The sequence below is a fragment of the Anopheles merus genome, chromosome 3L (assembly GCF_017562075.2).
Source record: "Anopheles merus strain MAF chromosome 3L, AmerM5.1, whole genome shotgun sequence".
Taxonomy (NCBI): Eukaryota; Metazoa; Arthropoda; class Insecta; order Diptera; family Culicidae; genus Anopheles; species Anopheles merus.
In genome coordinates, this window is record NC_054085.1 from 37,502,196 (window position 1) to 37,519,148 (window position 16,953).

General features: G+C 50.5%; 3 protein-coding genes across 8 annotated transcripts; all 3 read right to left on the reverse strand.

Moving 5' to 3' along the window:
• Positions 1-63: 63 nt before the first annotated feature.
• On the reverse strand, positions 64-11,466 carry LOC121600187 (box A-binding factor-like). 6 transcript variants are annotated; one of them, XM_041928589.1, is made up of 10 exons: positions 11,098-11,466; positions 6,211-10,109; positions 6,039-6,141; positions 2,930-3,138; positions 2,736-2,856; positions 1,799-2,163; positions 1,594-1,734; positions 1,239-1,530; positions 672-1,150; positions 64-589 (listed from the first exon to the last, which is right to left on the reverse strand). In XM_041928589.1, the coding sequence occupies exons 2-10, from the start codon at positions 9,913-9,915 to the stop codon at positions 506-508; spliced, it is 5,499 nt and encodes a 1,832-aa protein (XP_041784523.1). In that variant the 5' UTR covers positions 9,916-10,109; positions 11,098-11,466; the 3' UTR covers positions 64-505. The 6 variants fall into 6 exon arrangements, with proteins under 6 accessions (XP_041784523.1, XP_041784524.1, XP_041784520.1 ...); XM_041928590.1 differs by having other exon boundaries at positions 6,039-6,662; positions 8,772-10,109; positions 11,098-11,465; XM_041928586.1 differs by having other exon boundaries at positions 6,039-10,109; positions 11,305-11,466.
• Positions 11,467-11,872: 406 nt separating this feature from the next.
• LOC121600192 (UDP-glucose 4-epimerase) lies at positions 11,873-14,006 on the reverse strand. The gene is made up of 4 exons (XM_041928601.1): positions 13,402-14,006; positions 13,190-13,315; positions 12,578-13,116; positions 11,873-12,415 (listed from the first exon to the last, which is right to left on the reverse strand). Exons 1-4 carry the CDS (start codon positions 13,639-13,641, stop codon positions 12,271-12,273), a joined length of 1,050 nt encoding a protein of 349 aa, XP_041784535.1. The 5' UTR covers positions 13,642-14,006; the 3' UTR covers positions 11,873-12,270.
• Positions 14,007-14,458: 452 nt separating this feature from the next.
• LOC121600190 lies at positions 14,459-16,291 on the reverse strand. The gene is made up of 3 exons (XM_041928600.1): positions 15,845-16,291; positions 15,119-15,780; positions 14,459-14,994 (listed from the first exon to the last, which is right to left on the reverse strand). The coding sequence occupies exons 1-3, from the start codon at positions 16,284-16,286 to the stop codon at positions 14,707-14,709; spliced, it is 1,392 nt and encodes a 463-aa protein (XP_041784534.1). The 5' UTR covers positions 16,287-16,291; the 3' UTR covers positions 14,459-14,706.
• Positions 16,292-16,953: the final 662 nt, after the last annotated feature.

Below are 16,953 nucleotides of genomic sequence, written 5' to 3' on the forward strand. Positions count from 1 at the left end.
CGCACCTTTAGGTAGAAATATCACCGTTATTTTCAGGCTTTACCTTTTGTCAACCACTAGAACTTCATTTGGGAAGCTTGTACGATTTATTTCCGTGTTTTCTTAAGTTATATGTTATTTACGTGTGTAGTTAATGTTTGTCCCGTACAGCACGCTTTACACTCGCTCCACACATCGAGAATGTACATTGGGAACGCCTCTCCTATTCGAAATGCAACCTACGAGACAAAGTGCCCTATAATAGAGGTGTACGTTCCACATGATAAAGGGGCCCCGGAAAACAACGAACAAAGATTATAACGACGGTTAAAGGGAGTAACGAAACAAAACGATCCACAAGTAAACTTAGCTAATAAACGGAAAACGAATGGAACGAACGTGTGCACGTTTTACCCGTCCAAAAAAGAAGTAAAAATGAAGTAATGCTCTACTCCGAGAGGCCGACTGAAGGGCCAAAACAGATTGGCAGTGCCGCCCTAGAAGTAGTGAAGCATCTCACAGGCCTCTACTGAGAGCCAGCCGTTTGCAGGCGTTGCTGTCGCTCCAGCAGCTCTATTTCCGCCCAGATGGTGCGCACCTCTTTGAAAAGCTGTCCGAGAAGGGAGAATAACAAAAATGACGTATTACTTACAGCGCTTTCACCGCGTTTGCTTCATCCGTATCCTTCTTACCATCGACAGCCAGTGTTCGTCGGCGAGCAGCTCGTTCAGCACGACCGTGGCCGGCCGGTTGGACTCGTTCACAATCTGCTGGTTGACGCGCTTGGCACACTCGACAAACATCATGTACTTCTGGTGGCAGATCTTGTGCAGCAGCTCGAACCGCGTCGCACAGCGGCGGCACAGCTGGAAGTGTTTGTCGTACTGCTGGTCGTTGGGCGCCGCCGTCGTCGTTGCCAGCGTGGCACTGTTGTAGGTGCTGCCCTGCAGCGCGATCCGGGCGGCAAAGCCGGGCTGATGGCAGGCGACACAGTGCTGGTGGTGCAGCGGCACCATCGTCGATGGGCCGAGATCGTTCATGATGTCGTACGCCGGGAAGGTGGCCAGTGAGTTGAGTATGTTGCGCGGCCAGGGCGTGATCTGGACGAGCCGCCGTTTGCGATCCTCGGTGATGCTTTCGATCGTCTTTACCCGCGACAGGAAGTATTGATCTAAAGAAGCAACAGCAATAAACAGGACACCAAAGGATAAAGGTGGTGTAATGTCAACACATCTACCTGGAGATTTTCCATCTCTTACCTTGTTCCTGGAAAATCTCCTTCAAAAAGTTCGGATCCAGCGCTTGCGATATCAGCGTCTGTATGTACACCTCGAACACATCCTGGTACATCTTGGTGTCTTCCATGAACTTCTCCATCAGCTGGTTCTGGTTGGTCGTCGCCATGCCATCGTCTCGGAGCGTGTTGTTGCCACTGGCTGTGGTAATTTCATTGCGCAACAACTCCACGATCGAGTCCATCTGGTTGTGCACGCGAAAGCGAACCGGAACACGGACGTATTTCTTTTTCGACTCTTCGTTCCATGCCGAATACTGCAAAAAGGTTCACAATCATGTATTTTAGTATAAGAAAACGAATTATTCAAACAGTCTTACCGTCGTAACGTGTCGGTAAAGAACCTTTCCGCTCTGATCGTCAAACGGTTCGTACTTCTGGAGCAACATTTTGTCATCAACGCGCCATATCGGCGGCCAATCCTGCGCCAGATCCGTCCGTTCCGCTACAAACTCACCCAACTTGATAAGAGAAGAGAGAAGAGTGTTATCTTTAGCTTGTGAAGACATTATAAGACAGCCTTACCTGAAAATTGGAATCATTGTTTGCCTGAATGCTGACAGCCGCCGATGTGTTTGTCGTGTTGTACGTTAGCTGTTGTTGTTGGGGCTGCATATTGTACTGCTGGGCGGTCGGTTGTTGCTGCTGACCGTACATCACCATAGGCTGTTGCTGCTGGGGCATTGTCTGAGCATGCATTAGGGGCGTTTGATGCAGCTGTGCTTGTGGCGTAGTTGCAGTGTTTGAGTTCTGTTGCTGTTGCATTCCGATCATTGTATTAGGTGTAAATGTATTTCCTATAGATGAACTACCGCCACCGTTGTTCGCACTGGTGGCATCCTCCTCACTGCCGTAATCGAAATCGGCTATTCCAGCACCTGCGGCCGCAACTAAAAGAAAGCAAAACATGTCGTGAATCTCCTCTTTCCGCATCGCACACCACTTTCACGCCTTTTTTACAGCTCATTTATCTCATTTTAGGAAATGAAACAGATCAATTACCATTAGCGACAGGATACGCGGGTTAGTAGTAGTTGTTGCACACAGCGACAGAACAAAGGTGTTTTTTGGGCGGTGGATTAGTTTAAAGGTGAGCAACATACGCACGTATGATGAGAGGTTGTGAGCAACAGTTAGAACGCGGTACGAGAGGAAAACAACAGTAAGATGTGAATGACAAAATGAATGTGTAATATATGTGTGAGTGTTATTGCAATTATCATCTCGGAAGCTAAAGAAGGAGTGTCAGACGAAGCTTTAAGAGCAAAAAACATAAGCTTTTAAGCAAATAAATTAAATTGAAACCCCCGAGAGTGAAAATTACGCAAAAGGAGCATGAAATGATGATGCAATGATGCAAAAGGGAATCTAAACGCCCCACAGCAAATATACACTACACCCTCCCCCAAACACCGGCAGTATTATGCAGCAAACGCCATCCCAAATTCAAACGGATACGGACCTGAAAGGATATTCGAACGTGCCTGCTGAGTTTTGCTGCTGGCCGACCGATCCAGGCCGAACGTGTTTTTGCCCTTTTTGGACTTTCTTTTGCTGCCGGATCCTTCCTCCTCATCGTCATCCTGTGCAAGAGAGATAGAGTCACAGTGAGAAAAGGGATTAAAAATCAACTTGATTTAAAGTGATTCCACCTACCTTATTGCCCTCCGGTGTCCACGCTGGGTCAGAGTCGGAATCGTTCGCAAACTCTGCTGGTTCTTCGATCTCGTCCGAAGGGTGATGGCGGGAACCGTGCTGCGTCTGCAGTCCCTGGCTGCCGATAATGATTTCCTGCTGCAGCTGTACCGCTTTCGACTTCGCCCGTCGGTTGGACATTTCACGCCGCTGGGGAACGACCAGTGGATCTTTTTTTGGTGTGAAGAGAAATATGGTTAACAAAGCACAACGCCACTGCAGGCTAACATTGAGCAACCGGGAGTCGTCCTTCAACAACAAGATGGAGATCCTTCCTTCTGAATGCTGCTTCTTCGTCGATCGATCGATACATTACCATGATTGTGAGCGCTTCTTTGCATGCGTTTAAGTTCTCAAATGTTCGGATCGAACGTAACAGATGTAGCAACACGTGGAAGAATGGGAAAGAGCGGGGGAAACATGGGAAGAGTAATAATGTTTGGCGGGATTTGTGTTTGTTGGGATGTTGGGTCATTTTTGCTGTGTGCTGGGAGGAAGGGGACGATCATGACACGCTCCAAACCCCACGTATACACTATTTTTCATACAACGACGAAAAACGCAGGGGTTCTGTATGTTTTCAGTATGTTCGATCGTGCTGGTGGGGGTATATGAGGGGGATTCGATAACGAAAATTAAAAGCAGTTTTTGTTCCATTCCTCCGCCCGGGGTGCTGCTACCTCTGTTACGCTTGTCACACACACACACGCACACCGTTTTGTATCATATAAAGTCAAAGGCTTTGCTTATATTCTCTTTTCATAATTTCACCCATTCATCCTGCCTCTCTCGCTCGCAGTAAATCCACTATACAGCACCTTCATTCTCGTTCAACCGAACTCCACCCAGAAGGGGGAGGGCGTTTGTGTTTTGTACAAACATGCACGCATTGTGGCGCGCATGCTTTTTTCTCTTCTTTTTTAAACACTACAGCACGTTGTTTATGCAAATAACTTTACTCTACACGCCTGCCGATGGCCGGTTTTACAACTCCGGTTTCGTTTCGTACAGTAGCTGCTTGATTTCATCTGATTTTCTTCTTGTGTGTGTGTAAACATGATTTTTCCGGTGATCTTTAACTGATAGAAAACTCTGTAGAGCAAAGGTAAAAATATTGCTAAACATTTTCGTGCCCATCGGTCGCGTCTCGGTGCTTGCTCTTATCACCTAAATACTTTCTATACTCAACACTTCGTTCCAAAAACGTCCTCCTCGATTGTGATCGTCATAATATGGCATACACGTGTTTGTTAGTGCTGGAACGAATGGATTAGTGTGGAGGGTTGGTCGATTCCGGTTAGACCTGGGCCCCAAACTAGTCCAAACTTCCGTTCATCCTGTCGATTACTATATTGTCCCATTGTGTTAATGGCGTTTAGTTTCTAGCTCTTGGCGCTCCACGCACCAACAGAGAAATACTTTCATTTACCCTCCTTTACGAACCTAGTTCTGTTTAGAGCGTGTGCTTCTGAAAGCAAATAATTTCCTGCCTTTCGATCACTGGGCTTTTTACGTTAAAAAGGAGACTGGCTACCACCCTACACCCGGCTATTTATGTACAGTGCGCGCGAATTCTCAATTCCTCAAACTAATAATAATCGCAACCTGACTTTGCTCACTGCGTTGAGAAAGTGCTCAATTTACGAAACATACTGATGTGCCCTCGTTGGGTACGCATAATGCAAAAGAGATAAAGAGAGCTAGCAGCAACAACATAAACAGAAACTCTAATCAAACACACAAGAAGTGTTCGCCCTAAACCAGCTAGAGAGCCACACACACACATACCGCACCGAGATTGGCGTTGTGTTACAACAACGATTCTTTTCAAACGTGAAAAAAGCAATTTCGTTCTACATGTACATATCACAGCGATCAGCGAATCAATGTGTCTTTGAGTATTTTTTTGTGTTTGTCAAACAGCTTTTGTTTCATTTCTCGCGATTTAAGCACACAGAACCATTTTAAACGCCTTCACTAGCGGCACCACACTTTCTGCTTCGATTCGACAGAGTAAAGGCAAGGAGCAGAGGGACATAAAAAGAGGGAGAGAGAGAGAGAGCGAGAGAGTAGTGAGGACAAAAAGCAGTTCCGTGTCATTTGAATACGGTGCGATTCGGTAAAAGCGACTTGCAACTCTGGTAGCACACCCCGGCGGCGGTTGGAGACGGTTTGGAGGAAATAAAAAAAAAACTTTCAAACAAGCACACAACAACAACGAGGAATCCGGCCTTCGGCATCCCATTGGAGGTCACTCCCGTCGTAGCAGCACTCCTGCTCAGCAGCAACAATGGCACACAAACCCGCGTATAACAGAGAGGATTTGGGAAAGGGAGGATGAGAAGGACAAAGGAGGCACTGTAGCGTTCACCCAACAACAGCATCATCATCATCATCATCACCATTGACAACCGCCGCAGCAACAACAACGCAGTGCTCTACCATCGCTGTCTTCGCAGATGCAAATCGTACAGATTGAATGCAGCCGCTTCGTCCGATTGTTGCTGTTGCTGCTGCTGCTGCTGCTGTTGCAAATGTTGCTGCAGGTGAGCATTCTGATGAAGGGCGAGCTGCTGTTGCTGCTGTTGTTGCTGCTGCTGTTGCTGCAGTTGCTGAGCCTGGTGATGATGATGGTGATGAGGATGGTAGTACGTTTGTTGCATCATCACGTGTTGCTGCTGCTGTTGCTGTTGCGCTAGTTGCTGATGTCCAGTTAAAGGCAAAAGCCCAATGCCGGAAGACATCAGCATGTGCTGCTGGGGCTGTTGTAGCTGATGTGTGCCCGCTCCCGTAGGGGACGATAGCATTAGATTGCTCTCGGACGGTGAAGCAGCACTTCCGGAAGGATCTCCCGCACCACCAACAACCACACTTTGCGGTTGCTGCTGTTGTAGATGTTGTTGCTGAAGGTAGCGCGCTTTTCTCGGTATACTGATGATTGGTGTTGTTTCCTCAGCGGACGCAAGCTTTTTGCTCGTGTCCGTTGAGAATTCTTGCTGCCCAATAGCACCACCAGCACCGGCATTGTCCACCGTGCCCGATGCATAGGTCGTGCCCGGTGGAGCGTTACCTTCGTGATTGCTTCCGGCGGGTGATACTGGCGCGTTGTACTTTCGTTTCCTGTTTGTGTTAGTCTGCTGCTGCTGCTGAGATGTCGCCACCGGTTTGGGAGTCTGCAGAGCGGGAATACTGTAATTAGCGGATTGGTTCTCACTCTCTAGCGCCGGGATACCGTTACTAACGTCGTGCGATTTGCCCGTCGCCCCGGCTGGCGACGCGTCCGTCTGGGTGGTATTGTACTGTGAAGTTGCTCCCTTCGGGCCGGCGGCGCTCGGAGTAGCTGCGTTCGCTACCGGCGTGCCTTTGCTGTTCGAGGCTCCTCCGGACGGTGGTGTGGTGACGGTTGGTTTGGACCAGCTCGTCTTACGACCAGACCGCATCACCGGCGGCGGAGAACCTTCCCGTTCGCCCTGTAGGAACTTCAGATAGCTCGCCATGAAGCCCTTGTTCATGCTTTCCGGTATGTTGAGCTTCTTCGGTGCGGATGCGACCATTCCCGGCGTACCGTTGCTAGCGTCCGTGCCATGCCCGAGCGTTCCGCTGGTGGTGCCTCTGGAAGGTGTCGGCTTACTAGCCGCTGATATTGCTGTTGCTGCTGCTGCTGCCTGGGGTCGCGGACTGCTGCCATTGTGTTCTGCAAGAAAGCCAAGTTCTTCCTCTATATTGGGCACGACTACCTTGTCGTGCGCTTGCGACTGTGCAGTCAGTCGGTGCCGTTCGTCTTCGCTCCTAGCCGCCTCGTGGTGTCCCCCAGGGAGCTGCGGTACGTTCAGGAGTGTCGTATACTGGGAAGAGGAAGAGGAGGTCGCGCTACCCACCGGCTGGGAAGCACCTCCACTGTGAAGATGGTGACTGGTGGAGGGAGTGAGTGGAGTCAAGGACGTCCCAAGAGGATGGTGATGATGATGGTGAGGATAGTACAGATGATGTGAGTGGGGCGAAGTGGGAAAGAAAGCGGACGAAACCGTCGAGGGCGAGCTGGTGGGAACCGAAAAGCCGACACTACCATCGTGGGACGACGCTCCATAGTGCCATCGCTGGTCGGGACCGTCGGACGTGTCATGTTCACTCTTGATCGAGACACGATCATTTCGCTGAAGTTCATGCTGGGAAGATGCCGCTGTTGCTTCCTGTTCCGCTTGAGTCAGTTGATCCATTCCGTTCACTTTCAGCCCACTTTGCCGAGTGGGCGAGGAAGATATTTCGTTCTTTTTCCGTCTCGATTTGTTTGTATTGGTGGTGCGAGAGCTTTTGGAAGATTTCGATAGCTCTGAAGGTTCTTTACTGGCAGCCTGGGATTCCTCTAGCATAGGCCGCTGTAGGTTCTTTACCATTGCCATCGGATCGTGTTTAGTTTCCGCGGACGACTCCCACTGACCTTCCAGCGATTGGTGTGCGGTTGGAAGAGATTGTTGCGTTCGAGTGATTACAGAAGGGTACGCAATTTGCTGCTGCTGCTGACTGTGCGCGTCACTTTTCGATTGATCCAACGTAAAAGAGTGTTGCTGCTGATGGTGTTGTTGCAACGCGCTAGCCCCACCGGGTAGCGACAGATAAATGGAACCATACCCTGGCTGCGTCCCTACACCGGGCGAACCTTTCCTGGGGGGATTACTGTTGCACGAGGAAGGCGAGGAATAGTCGGAAGAAACACCGGACGAAGTGGACGAGGTAGATCCGGCGGCTGGCGAGGAGGACGGAACGCGCGAAAGTGCCGACGCACCGGTGGAGGAAGAGATGCCCATCCCGTTCGCATTCGTGGCGGCAGCAGCGGCAGCGGCAGCAGCAGCCGCAGCCATCGCCAGCATGTGATAAGGTCCGTGAGGATGCACATGCGGATGATGGTACGATTGTTGCTGCTGCTGTTGCTGCTGTAGGGACTGTTGTTGGTGGTGGTGGCTGGCTTCTCCTCCTGCACCGAGCGCGGCATGCACCACCCCGGGACTGGTCGACTCTCCCAAGCTCCCTACCCCATAGCTACCCGACCCTGCCGAAGCGGAAGAAGAGGATGTGGTGGACCTATAGCTAAGTGAGGCACTGGTTCTGTTCTGCTGGTAGGAAGATTGTTGCTGCTGCTGCTGCTGCTGTTGCGATGCCGGCTGAGACTGCGCGCTCGTATTGCTATTGCTACTATTCGTACTACTATTATTATTGCTACTACTATTACTGCTAGACCCGGTTCCGTTTATACGGTTTAGTTTCGGCTGCTGCTGCTGCAGATTGTTGTCCGTCATCGAGTAGCTAATCGGTGAGGATTGTGGCTGCTGGCTCAGTATCACTTGGGAGGCCGTTTTGCCTCCCCCGTACGAGGGAGAACCTAACGAGGGGGACGATCGTACCTTGCTGCCCCCGAACTGGAGGATCGACGTTGGCGAATGGTCCGCTGTCGTCGACCGGGGCATACTAAAGTGGTTTAGTGGGTGATGCTGAAAGGGCAGGTGCTGCTGCTGTTGCTGCTGCTGTGTCTGCTGCTGCTGCTGCGGATGGTGCTGCAATACACCGGGCGAATTGTGTTGCCTTCCCTTGAGGGTCGCGTCTGCATTCGATGCACGGGACGAAGCGTAGAGCGCCGTGCTCGCTTCAACCGTGGCCGACGAAGACAGAGACAATGGGGAGGAGAGAACGGACGCGAACTTGTAGTCGGCCACCGCTGTACGGGCGGATGCAGCTGCACCCGAGCCGGCTGACAGGAGCGAAGACGAATCGCGACCAACACCGTCGCTGGGTGGAGGACAAGACTTACTTGTAGCACCGACGCCGCTGCTTCCCTGGGCCGCAGAGTAGGTGGACGATGATCCGCCGCTCGATTGGTGTGCCGATTCGTACGGGTTGGTGCTGCTAGTGTTGCTGGTGCCACCGTGCGACGGAAAGTAGCCAGCCGTGGCATGGTTCGATGGCGGTTGTCCGACCGGTTTCGTCACCACGTTCACCACCGGGGAGGCGGATCGTGCGGCGGATGAACCGGCCGCTACTTTCCCCACAATGGACACCAATTGCTGCTGCTGCTGCTGCTGCTGCTGCTGCTGCTGCTGTTGTTGCTGCTGCTGCTGTTGCTGCTGGTGATGCTGCAGTGTGTTGTTGTAGTGACTGCCGAACGTTTCGTACTTCGTCGCTGCCGTCGTGGCACCACTCACTGCATTGGCATTGGCCGACGGGCTCGACGGCAGCACGTTCTCGTGCGGCATAATGCCAAACGGACTGGGCAGCTGGTTGTTGTTGCCCTGCCAGGTGCTCGCAGCCACCGTCGTGTTCGGCCCATTGCTGAGCGTGCTGGTGTGGGAGGCCGCCGCCTGCTGCTCGAAAAATGTCACCAAATTCTGCTGATGCTGTGCGGCCACTGCCACCGCCGCCGTCGTCGACGCGTAATTGTCGCGCAAGCTTTCCGTGTGCTGCTTGGACGCGGCGTTGGCCGCTGCGGCAGCTGCCGCTATCGCCGCTCCGGGTGTCTGCGCCTGTATCAGCACCTGCCGGTGGGGTGTGTTCAATCCGCCGCTGCTTCCGACCGAGACACTGTTGCCGGCCACACCACCGCTGGTCGTGCTGTAGTGGGCCGGTTTTGGATTGCCGGCCGCCGCTGCATGGTGAAACAGGGGCGAAAACACGGCATCGTACCCTGCCACGCCGGTCGGCGTTAGGAAGCCGGTCGGGTTGAACGGTCCGCTCGTGGAGCCGAGGGAGGTTGTGTGGGCGGCTTGCAGCAACAGCTGGGACGTGGTGGAGGGTACACCGACCGTGCCGGTGCCGGCCGCGTTGTGATGCACGGCCGCCGTCAGTCCGGCCGTTCCGCTGGCGGCAGCCGCTGCGGTCGCAAGATGATGATGGAACTCGCCACCCGTTGCGCCCGGTATTCGATTGTACGAGTACGACCACGGTCCGACGGGATCCATCACGGCACGTTGCACTGGCGTTGGGGTAGAGTATGTTTGGTGGGAGGAGTGCTGCTACTCGCTACTGGGCGGTTGTTTCTCCTTCTCTTCGCTTTTGTTTGGGTTCACTGTGATTGCTCTGTTTGGCGCGAAGCACTTTTACGCATCTTTTACCAACGCACGCATCGTGCGGCGCTGCCGGGAGCATTCGTAATCTGCAAAGGAAAGAAACTAATGTCAGTGTTGTAAGGAGAAAGATGAAATGTATCATAAAAATCCATGAATTTGCCCTAAACTAACTACATAAGATTGAGGGAACCTGAAGTGGACAACAACTGCTTGGAAAATGTATCGTTTTTAAAAACAGTTTTCTCTGAAATTAGTTTCTTCTGTTTGCCTGCTATTGCCCGCGCACGCACACAGGCATCGCGCAAATAGTGCGCCAGTGTGCATACGTATACGCATAAGTGGTTCTTCTGTTTCGCTTCGCACACGCACGCATGCATTACACATACGCGAGAATGTTGTAACGGGCAAAAGAGAAGAACGGAACCACAAAAAAAACGCGCGTCAACTGTCGCTGTTTTGTGGGCGCATGAAGTAGTGAGACAGAACGAGAGAGAGAGGTTGTATGCTTTTCCCCTCTCACTCATTACACTCGTCGCAAATTGCACTGTCCACCACCGCCACCTCTGCAACCTGCACAACATATATCTGTACAATCACAGCATCCCTCCCGGCTGGAGAGGGGGGCGAAAGGGAACATAGGCGAGGGGGATGATTTTGACTTTTCGCACATGAAGCGTTGCCTCGCAATGATTCCTCAGCGATAGAAGGAAAAAGGCACATACTGCGTGACAACTTTCTTCTTCCTATTTTACCTCTTCCCTCACCACACGCAGGGATGGGTGACTGCACTTTTCCACGGTAACACGCCAATAACCTGCTGCTCCAGACACTATCACTGACAATCGATAGATGTGATACAGGGCCGGGGGTTTTCCAACCAGTTATCATCCCCCCTCGCACGGCACACACCGTCCTCCCGCCTATTCAATTGCTTTCCCTGTGTCAACCCTTCTTCCCGCCCGCTCCTATCACACACACTCCCGCACACAGCACTGTGATTGCGGGAAGGGGAGGACGTTTGCACCCAATTTCTATGCTTCCACCCAAAAACACAAATTCCCGAATTCTGCACACCTGCTAATGGCACCTTGCTCCTCGATCTTCCCGGGGAAGGGCACCGACAGACACACCAGCCGAGCTTCTTCCTCCCCCTGCTTGCGAACACTCTTGTTCAAGGAGATCCAGCCGCGAGGGGCTTGGGAGGATGTGTTTTTTTCTTCTTTCCTTGCGCGTTCCTTTAATCACAGATTCTTGTTCCCGCACCACCCGCACTGCACGCACCAAAACACGTCTATCGTTCCGTTGCACCGCGAAGTAGATTGCACGCCATCCGAACCGCACCGAAAACGCGCTTAGTTGTTCATTTTTTTGGTATTATTTTCACTGAAACGAAAATAAAGCCTCCTTCTCAAAATGTCCGCCGCTTTTCAACAAGGTGACTGTAGGGCGAGGTACTCGTGCTTTGACGTTTCGCGGTTTGACATCCTGCTGACAGCAGCTCGGTCGGGGTTTGTTTATGTGCTTATTTTAACGAGCATAATTCATATTTTTTAATTAAAAATGAATTAGAAAGAATTATTTACTATTTCTGTATCATCAAAAGTTAACCCAAAAGCGACGGAACCCAGATGAAGCGTTCCAAACTTAATTGCTTTGATTTTAATAGAAGATGATGTGCACGGTCCATGTATGCACCTTGTTATTCGTTAAAATTTTAAAAAAATGTACGTTAAAATTAGAAGATTTTTGCACATTTTTACAAAATACGATTTACGGCTGTAAACGACTACATTTTCTTTCTCAGTTCAGATTTCTTACCGATTTTTATATAGTAACGGTTACCGATACATTTGATAATCACACAAATCTGTGTGAAGGTCATTCACACGAATTGTGAACATTATTCTTTATTTTGCTATCCAATCACACTATGCAACAATGCAACATGCAGCTATTGAGTACCGTGCAAACGCAGTGCTTAGTGTAATCAGCTACAAAATGCAATCTACTTCATTGATTTAAGCTTAACTAACTACATTTTTTGCTCTAAAAAGCGTTATGAACAGAAGGGAGAAATGCAACTAAAAGCATAGGGTTACAACAAAGCGTGTTAGCAGGCGCAAGGAAAGGGGTGTTTTGGTTAGCTATTATTGCTGCAAAATGCAACGCAAAACTTTGGTGCAGTTAGTGACGTATCCCGTGTATTATCGTGGTTCCACACTCTCCCGGCCCCCGCCGCATATTCATCTATCCAGCAAAGCCGTTGGGATTGTTCTTCTGCCAGTTCCAGGTGTCCTCGCACATCTCCTCCAGCCCGCGCTTCGCCGTCCATCCGAGCTCTTGGGCGGCAAGTGACACGTCCGCGTAGCTGGCCGCAACATCTCCAGCACGTCTAGAAGGGAAGGGATACACAAATGTACGGGTGTAGGTGTGTACGTGTGTTACACAAGATTACACAAATTTACAAGAGTGGGTGGGTTCGTTAAAGTGGGCGGGTGGCGGTGGATGTTTGTTTGATGTTAGGTGCACAGCAAGATATGGGAACGGTTATTACCTATCTACAATTTCATACTTCACCTCCCTGCCGGAAGCGTTCGAGAAGGCTTTAACTACTTCCAACACCGAGTACCCGCGACCAGTGCCCAGATTATAAACACGGAACCCACTTATCGTGCCGCCCGCCAGCTTGTCGATCGCTTTCACGTGCCCCTCGGCCAGATCGACGATGTGGATGTAGTCGCGCACGCCCGTCCCGTCCGGCGTGTCGTAGTTGTTGCCGAACACGCGCAAACACTCGCGCCGCCCGACGGCCACCTGCGAGATGTATGGCATCAGATTGTTCGGCTCGCCGTTCGGGTCCTCCCCGATGCGGCCCGACTTGTGCGCCCCGACCGGGTTGAAGTAGCGCAGGGACACCACCGTCCAGCGTGGGTCCGATTCGCACAGATCCTTCATGATTTCTTCGGTAAAGTATTTGCTCTTGCCGTAAGGGTTGGTGCAGCTGCCCGTCGGGTGACTCTCCGTCAGGGGAAGCTTCTGCGGCTCGCCGTACACGGTGGCACTCGAGCTGTATACAATTTTAAACACACCAGCCTTGAATGGGAGGTGAAACAAAATATTTACATTCACATGAAGGCTTTCTCTACCGTCTTCACCTGGCACTTACCTCCGCCATCACTTCCAGCAAAATGCTCGTCCCGGTAATGTTGTTTTGATAGTACTGCAGCGGAATGCGGCATGATTCACCGACGGCCTTCAGTGCGGCAAAATGCACCACACAATCAATTTTATGCTGTCGAAAGAGAGAAAAAAAAAACCCATTAGCACCCACGCCTGTACAGTGGAGCACAGTTGTGCAAATAGAACAGCAGCACAAACCTTGTTGAAAACGCTTCGCAGCTCATCCCGCTCCCGAATGTCCACGTCATAGAACGTTACACTGGCACCCGTAATTTCCTGCACCCGCCTCAGCGATTCCGGCAGCTTCGAGCCACCGCCGCCGTACGCATTGCAAAGGTTATCCACACAGATGACCGCGTGGCCCGCGCTCAGCAGCTCCAGCACGGTGTGCGACCCGACGAATCCGGCCCCTCCGGTGACGAGAATGTTAAGCGCCATGATTAGCTTCTGCTGCACTAGGTTCGTTCTGTCGTTGGTGTGTCACACGTCGATTGCCACGCAAATGTTCACTATGATCCGCACCGCACCGCACGGTCGCTACAGCTCATCTGAACGATCGGCACACTCCAGCCGAGAACGAAGAACGCCTTTGTACGACACACACGCACATCGTCTGATTACAGCGCGTGCTGCTCCTCCGCCTGTCTGGATGCCCTTATCAAGCCACCGGCGGCGGCCGCCGCTTGTGAGTTGTACAGGCGCTGCCAGGGCTTGTTGATGACAAAATTGTTTTCACTCCATTCATTCACCAGCAAGAGCGGAAAAAAGGAAGGCAGCCAGCGAGCGAACGAGCGAGCGAGGTTTCGAAGCGTACGGGACACCAGCGAATGTAAACAAACAACGAGCAAACTGACGTACACCAGTTTGACATTGCACCAACACTACCAAAGCAGGCGGCTTTAAATGCCCGCTTGTGGATGAGTTGAAAAGTTCCCCAGCAAATTGTCTGTGGATTATGTTTGTGTGAAGCGAGAAATTGAGCAGAAGGAGTTTCTGAAACATGTTGAAAAACACTCTCTTTGTTGCTTTGAGCTTCGTCGAGGGTAAATCTCTTATCTTTTCTTACTGTAAAACTGCCTCAATGGCTTTGTTATCAGTGTATCGAAGCGCTGCAGCATTATCGCCTCGAACTACCGAATGTAGAAAAAAGAAATGAAGAAAAGCGCTCAACATCTGAATCGAGCCCGAGGATAGAAACATCTCTGTATTGGAGAATCCGTTCCGACACGTGGCAAACATATGGGTATTCATGATCGAAGGTCCATACGAGCTCGGATAGATATTAAAGAAGTTCTTTGTAAGTAATTCATGTAATTTTTTACACTGAAATGTATTTTACTTGAAGTTCATAAACAACACGACGTATCCATTGTGGATGTCTTACTTGCGAGCTCATTGATTATGATACCTGACACCGATAGACGTCCTATCAGTGAATTGAGCATCTATCATCGTACCTTACAGTAGAATTACACACTAACAGGCACTTATCTACACGCTTATCTAATGTCTCGATGGGATACTTCCAATGACCTTCAATCGTTCCTTCAGCTTGTCCAACAGCGCATCCATCGAGGGAAGGTTCAACTGCCCCAAGTCGCGACTCACAATCCCCATCCGGGTCGTGTATTCGCGCGCAATCTTTCTCGGCGAGAATATCCGCTTCCACCAATGCTCCAGAAACGGTGACGTTAGGCCAAAGGGAAGTAACCGAAGCTTCCGAGAACTTTTCAGCCGAAAGTCTTCCGTAAGATGGTTCAACTCGGGCAGGGAGGCACTCACAGGCGTGTCCTACCGTGGATACAAAAGAAGGAACCAAACACAAAAAAAATCATAAAACGAAACGTAAGGTCACATGGGGAGGGGCACGGCGAGGGACAATGGATGGGCGCGGTTTCAGGTACAAGTTCATTACCTCCTCACGGTTGTAAGCGGTGGTCAGCGTAAAGTTTACAAAACACAGCACGCTCTCCGGTTGGTCCGGTGGGCAACTGTGTTTGGCCGAAGCTGGTGGCTGGTGCGGTAGTAGGGAAAGACCCAGCTGCTGAAACGTTTGACTTGTTCCTATTTTCATACATTCGTCGATGGTGTCCGCTAGTACCTTATATACTGTAGCCGGATCGTTCAGTTCCGTTGCTGTGTCTTGGTAGATGACGGAAGGATTAAATCCTATCCAACGATCCGGTGCCCGTTCGTTGACGATTATGTTCACTTTCGCGTTCGGTTGTATGCCTTCTTTGGTGGCAGTGGTTTGATTGGTTTGGGACTTTGATAATGTCTCGATGAAGAGTTCCGTCGCCAGAAGACAGTAAGGCTGCTTATTCGGTTCGATCGTATGGTTGGACGTTGGAGTAGCATTCATGCGAAATATTGGAGCAATGATGGGACTTTTCAGAGCAATCTCTAGCGGTATATTATTAAGGATCCCGCTCAACAAATCCCACGGAAATATATCAACTTGAGAGATGAGCTTGTAGTCCTCCAAACATCTCCCCGCTATGATCAGCTCCTCGGTCGCAAATATGTACTGCGATTCATAGTTGATGCTTACTTCCACTCCAAGCGCCGTTGAAGATGCTGCAACAATGTGAAAATAATTCATCATTTTTATCTTCTAAAAGCAAACCCTTCTTCTTCTTACCCTTGTTGTAGATGATTCTTTGAGGTCTGGCATCGATCAACATCTTCAAATTAGGATCGACCGCGTAGAGCTGCTGTGCAGGTGGAATAAAACTTGCAGTTTGATTGGTAAACGCAATGCCCGGCTTAGAACCGTGCAGAAACGGATCGATAAACTCGTAGCCGAGATAGTGGGCACTCTCAGCAAAGAGGTAAGACACCTCCAGCCACAGCTTCGACGGTTCGGATGGTTCTAGCACATCATTACACCGGCTACCTTTAAGTACTAGCACCGTTTTATTCGTGTCCCGGGCAGCGAGGTACCGTCCCACGCTTTCCGCCACGTGATCCCCACCCACCACAACGTAATGAAAGTGACTGTCTAGAACAATTTTGGACGATGCATCTGCAGCATAGATTCTCAGTAGCACAGCTAGTATCACGAATAGACGAACTTTCCCCATCGCGGTTGATATGCGCCAACTTACGCTGTTTGCTAGGAACTAATGGTGCCTGCGTGGTGCCACCCGTGGATAAGGCATGGTAGCCACTCACAATGGAATAGTGTCTTCTTCAGCCATAGTTTACATTTACGAATGTTTTCGGAACTGCTCGCGTAAAGTTTAAAACAACCACCGACAGTGTCTTATTGTCTCGGCACCGGTTGGGGAGTTTGTTGCTTGCAGCTCGTTTTGTGCAACATGATCATGGACTGTCGTTGCGTTCGCTACATTGGAATGTGGCTGTGGCTAAAAATAGATCCTCACACCGTTCAATGTGGATCAATAATGCTGAACTTTCAAACAAAAATGTAACTGACTCCACCTTTATAGCGGTAATGATCTTCATTAGTTGAATATTTCCATCAGTCATCGTTTAGCTTGTCGCTTCTATCCGTCCGTTGCATAGTTCGGTCGCGTGTGTGCGTGTGTGGTGTGAGGTAACGGATAATTAATTTCATTCATCTCCGGCCCACCATCATCTTCACGGTGGGGAGCCCACCCCAAAAACTGAGGTCGTGCCAGATTGACGGCTCTGCTCGGCGTCTTTGGTAACCGCGTTTTAGCCTTTTTGGCTCAAGCTCTTCCAAAACATTTCAATGCCACTAATCGTATGGAAACTTGTGTTTGG

What these genes read in the sequence shown, in the direction of transcription:
- LOC121600187 (XM_041928586.1), bottom strand. Translation starts at nt 9,915, where the DNA reads ATGGATCCCGTCGGACCGTGGTCGTACTCGTACAATCGAATACCGGGC. An exon ending in CGCCGGAAGCAATCACGAAG is followed by an intron (nt 3,139 to 6,038) that starts GTAACGCTCCAC and finishes CACCAAAAAAAG; the next exon opens with ATCCACTGGTCGTTCCCCAG. An exon ending in TTTACCGACACGTTACGACG is followed by an intron (nt 1,531 to 1,593) that starts GTAAGACTGTTT and finishes ACCTTTTTGCAG; the next exon opens with TATTCGGCATGGAACGAAGA.
- LOC121600192 (XM_041928601.1), bottom strand. Translation starts at nt 13,641, where the DNA reads ATGGCGCTTAACATTCTCGTCACCGGAGGGGCCGGATTCGTCGGGTCG. An exon ending in TGCGAAGCGTTTTCAACAAG is followed by an intron (nt 13,316 to 13,401) that starts GTTTGTGCTGCT and finishes CTCTTTCGACAG; the next exon opens with CATAAAATTGATTGTGTGGT. An exon ending in AAGTATGAAATTGTAGATAG is followed by an intron (nt 12,416 to 12,577) that starts GTAATAACCGTT and finishes CTTCCCTTCTAG; the next exon opens with ACGTGCTGGAGATGTTGCGG.
- LOC121600190 (XM_041928600.1), bottom strand. Translation starts at nt 16,286, where the DNA reads ATGGGGAAAGTTCGTCTATTCGTGATACTAGCTGTGCTACTGAGAATC. An exon ending in AAGAATCATCTACAACAAGG is followed by an intron (nt 15,781 to 15,844) that starts GTAAGAAGAAGA and finishes ACATTGTTGCAG; the next exon opens with CATCTTCAACGGCGCTTGGA. An exon ending in CCGCTTACAACCGTGAGGAG is followed by an intron (nt 14,995 to 15,118) that starts GTAATGAACTTG and finishes TATCCACGGTAG; the next exon opens with GACACGCCTGTGAGTGCCTC.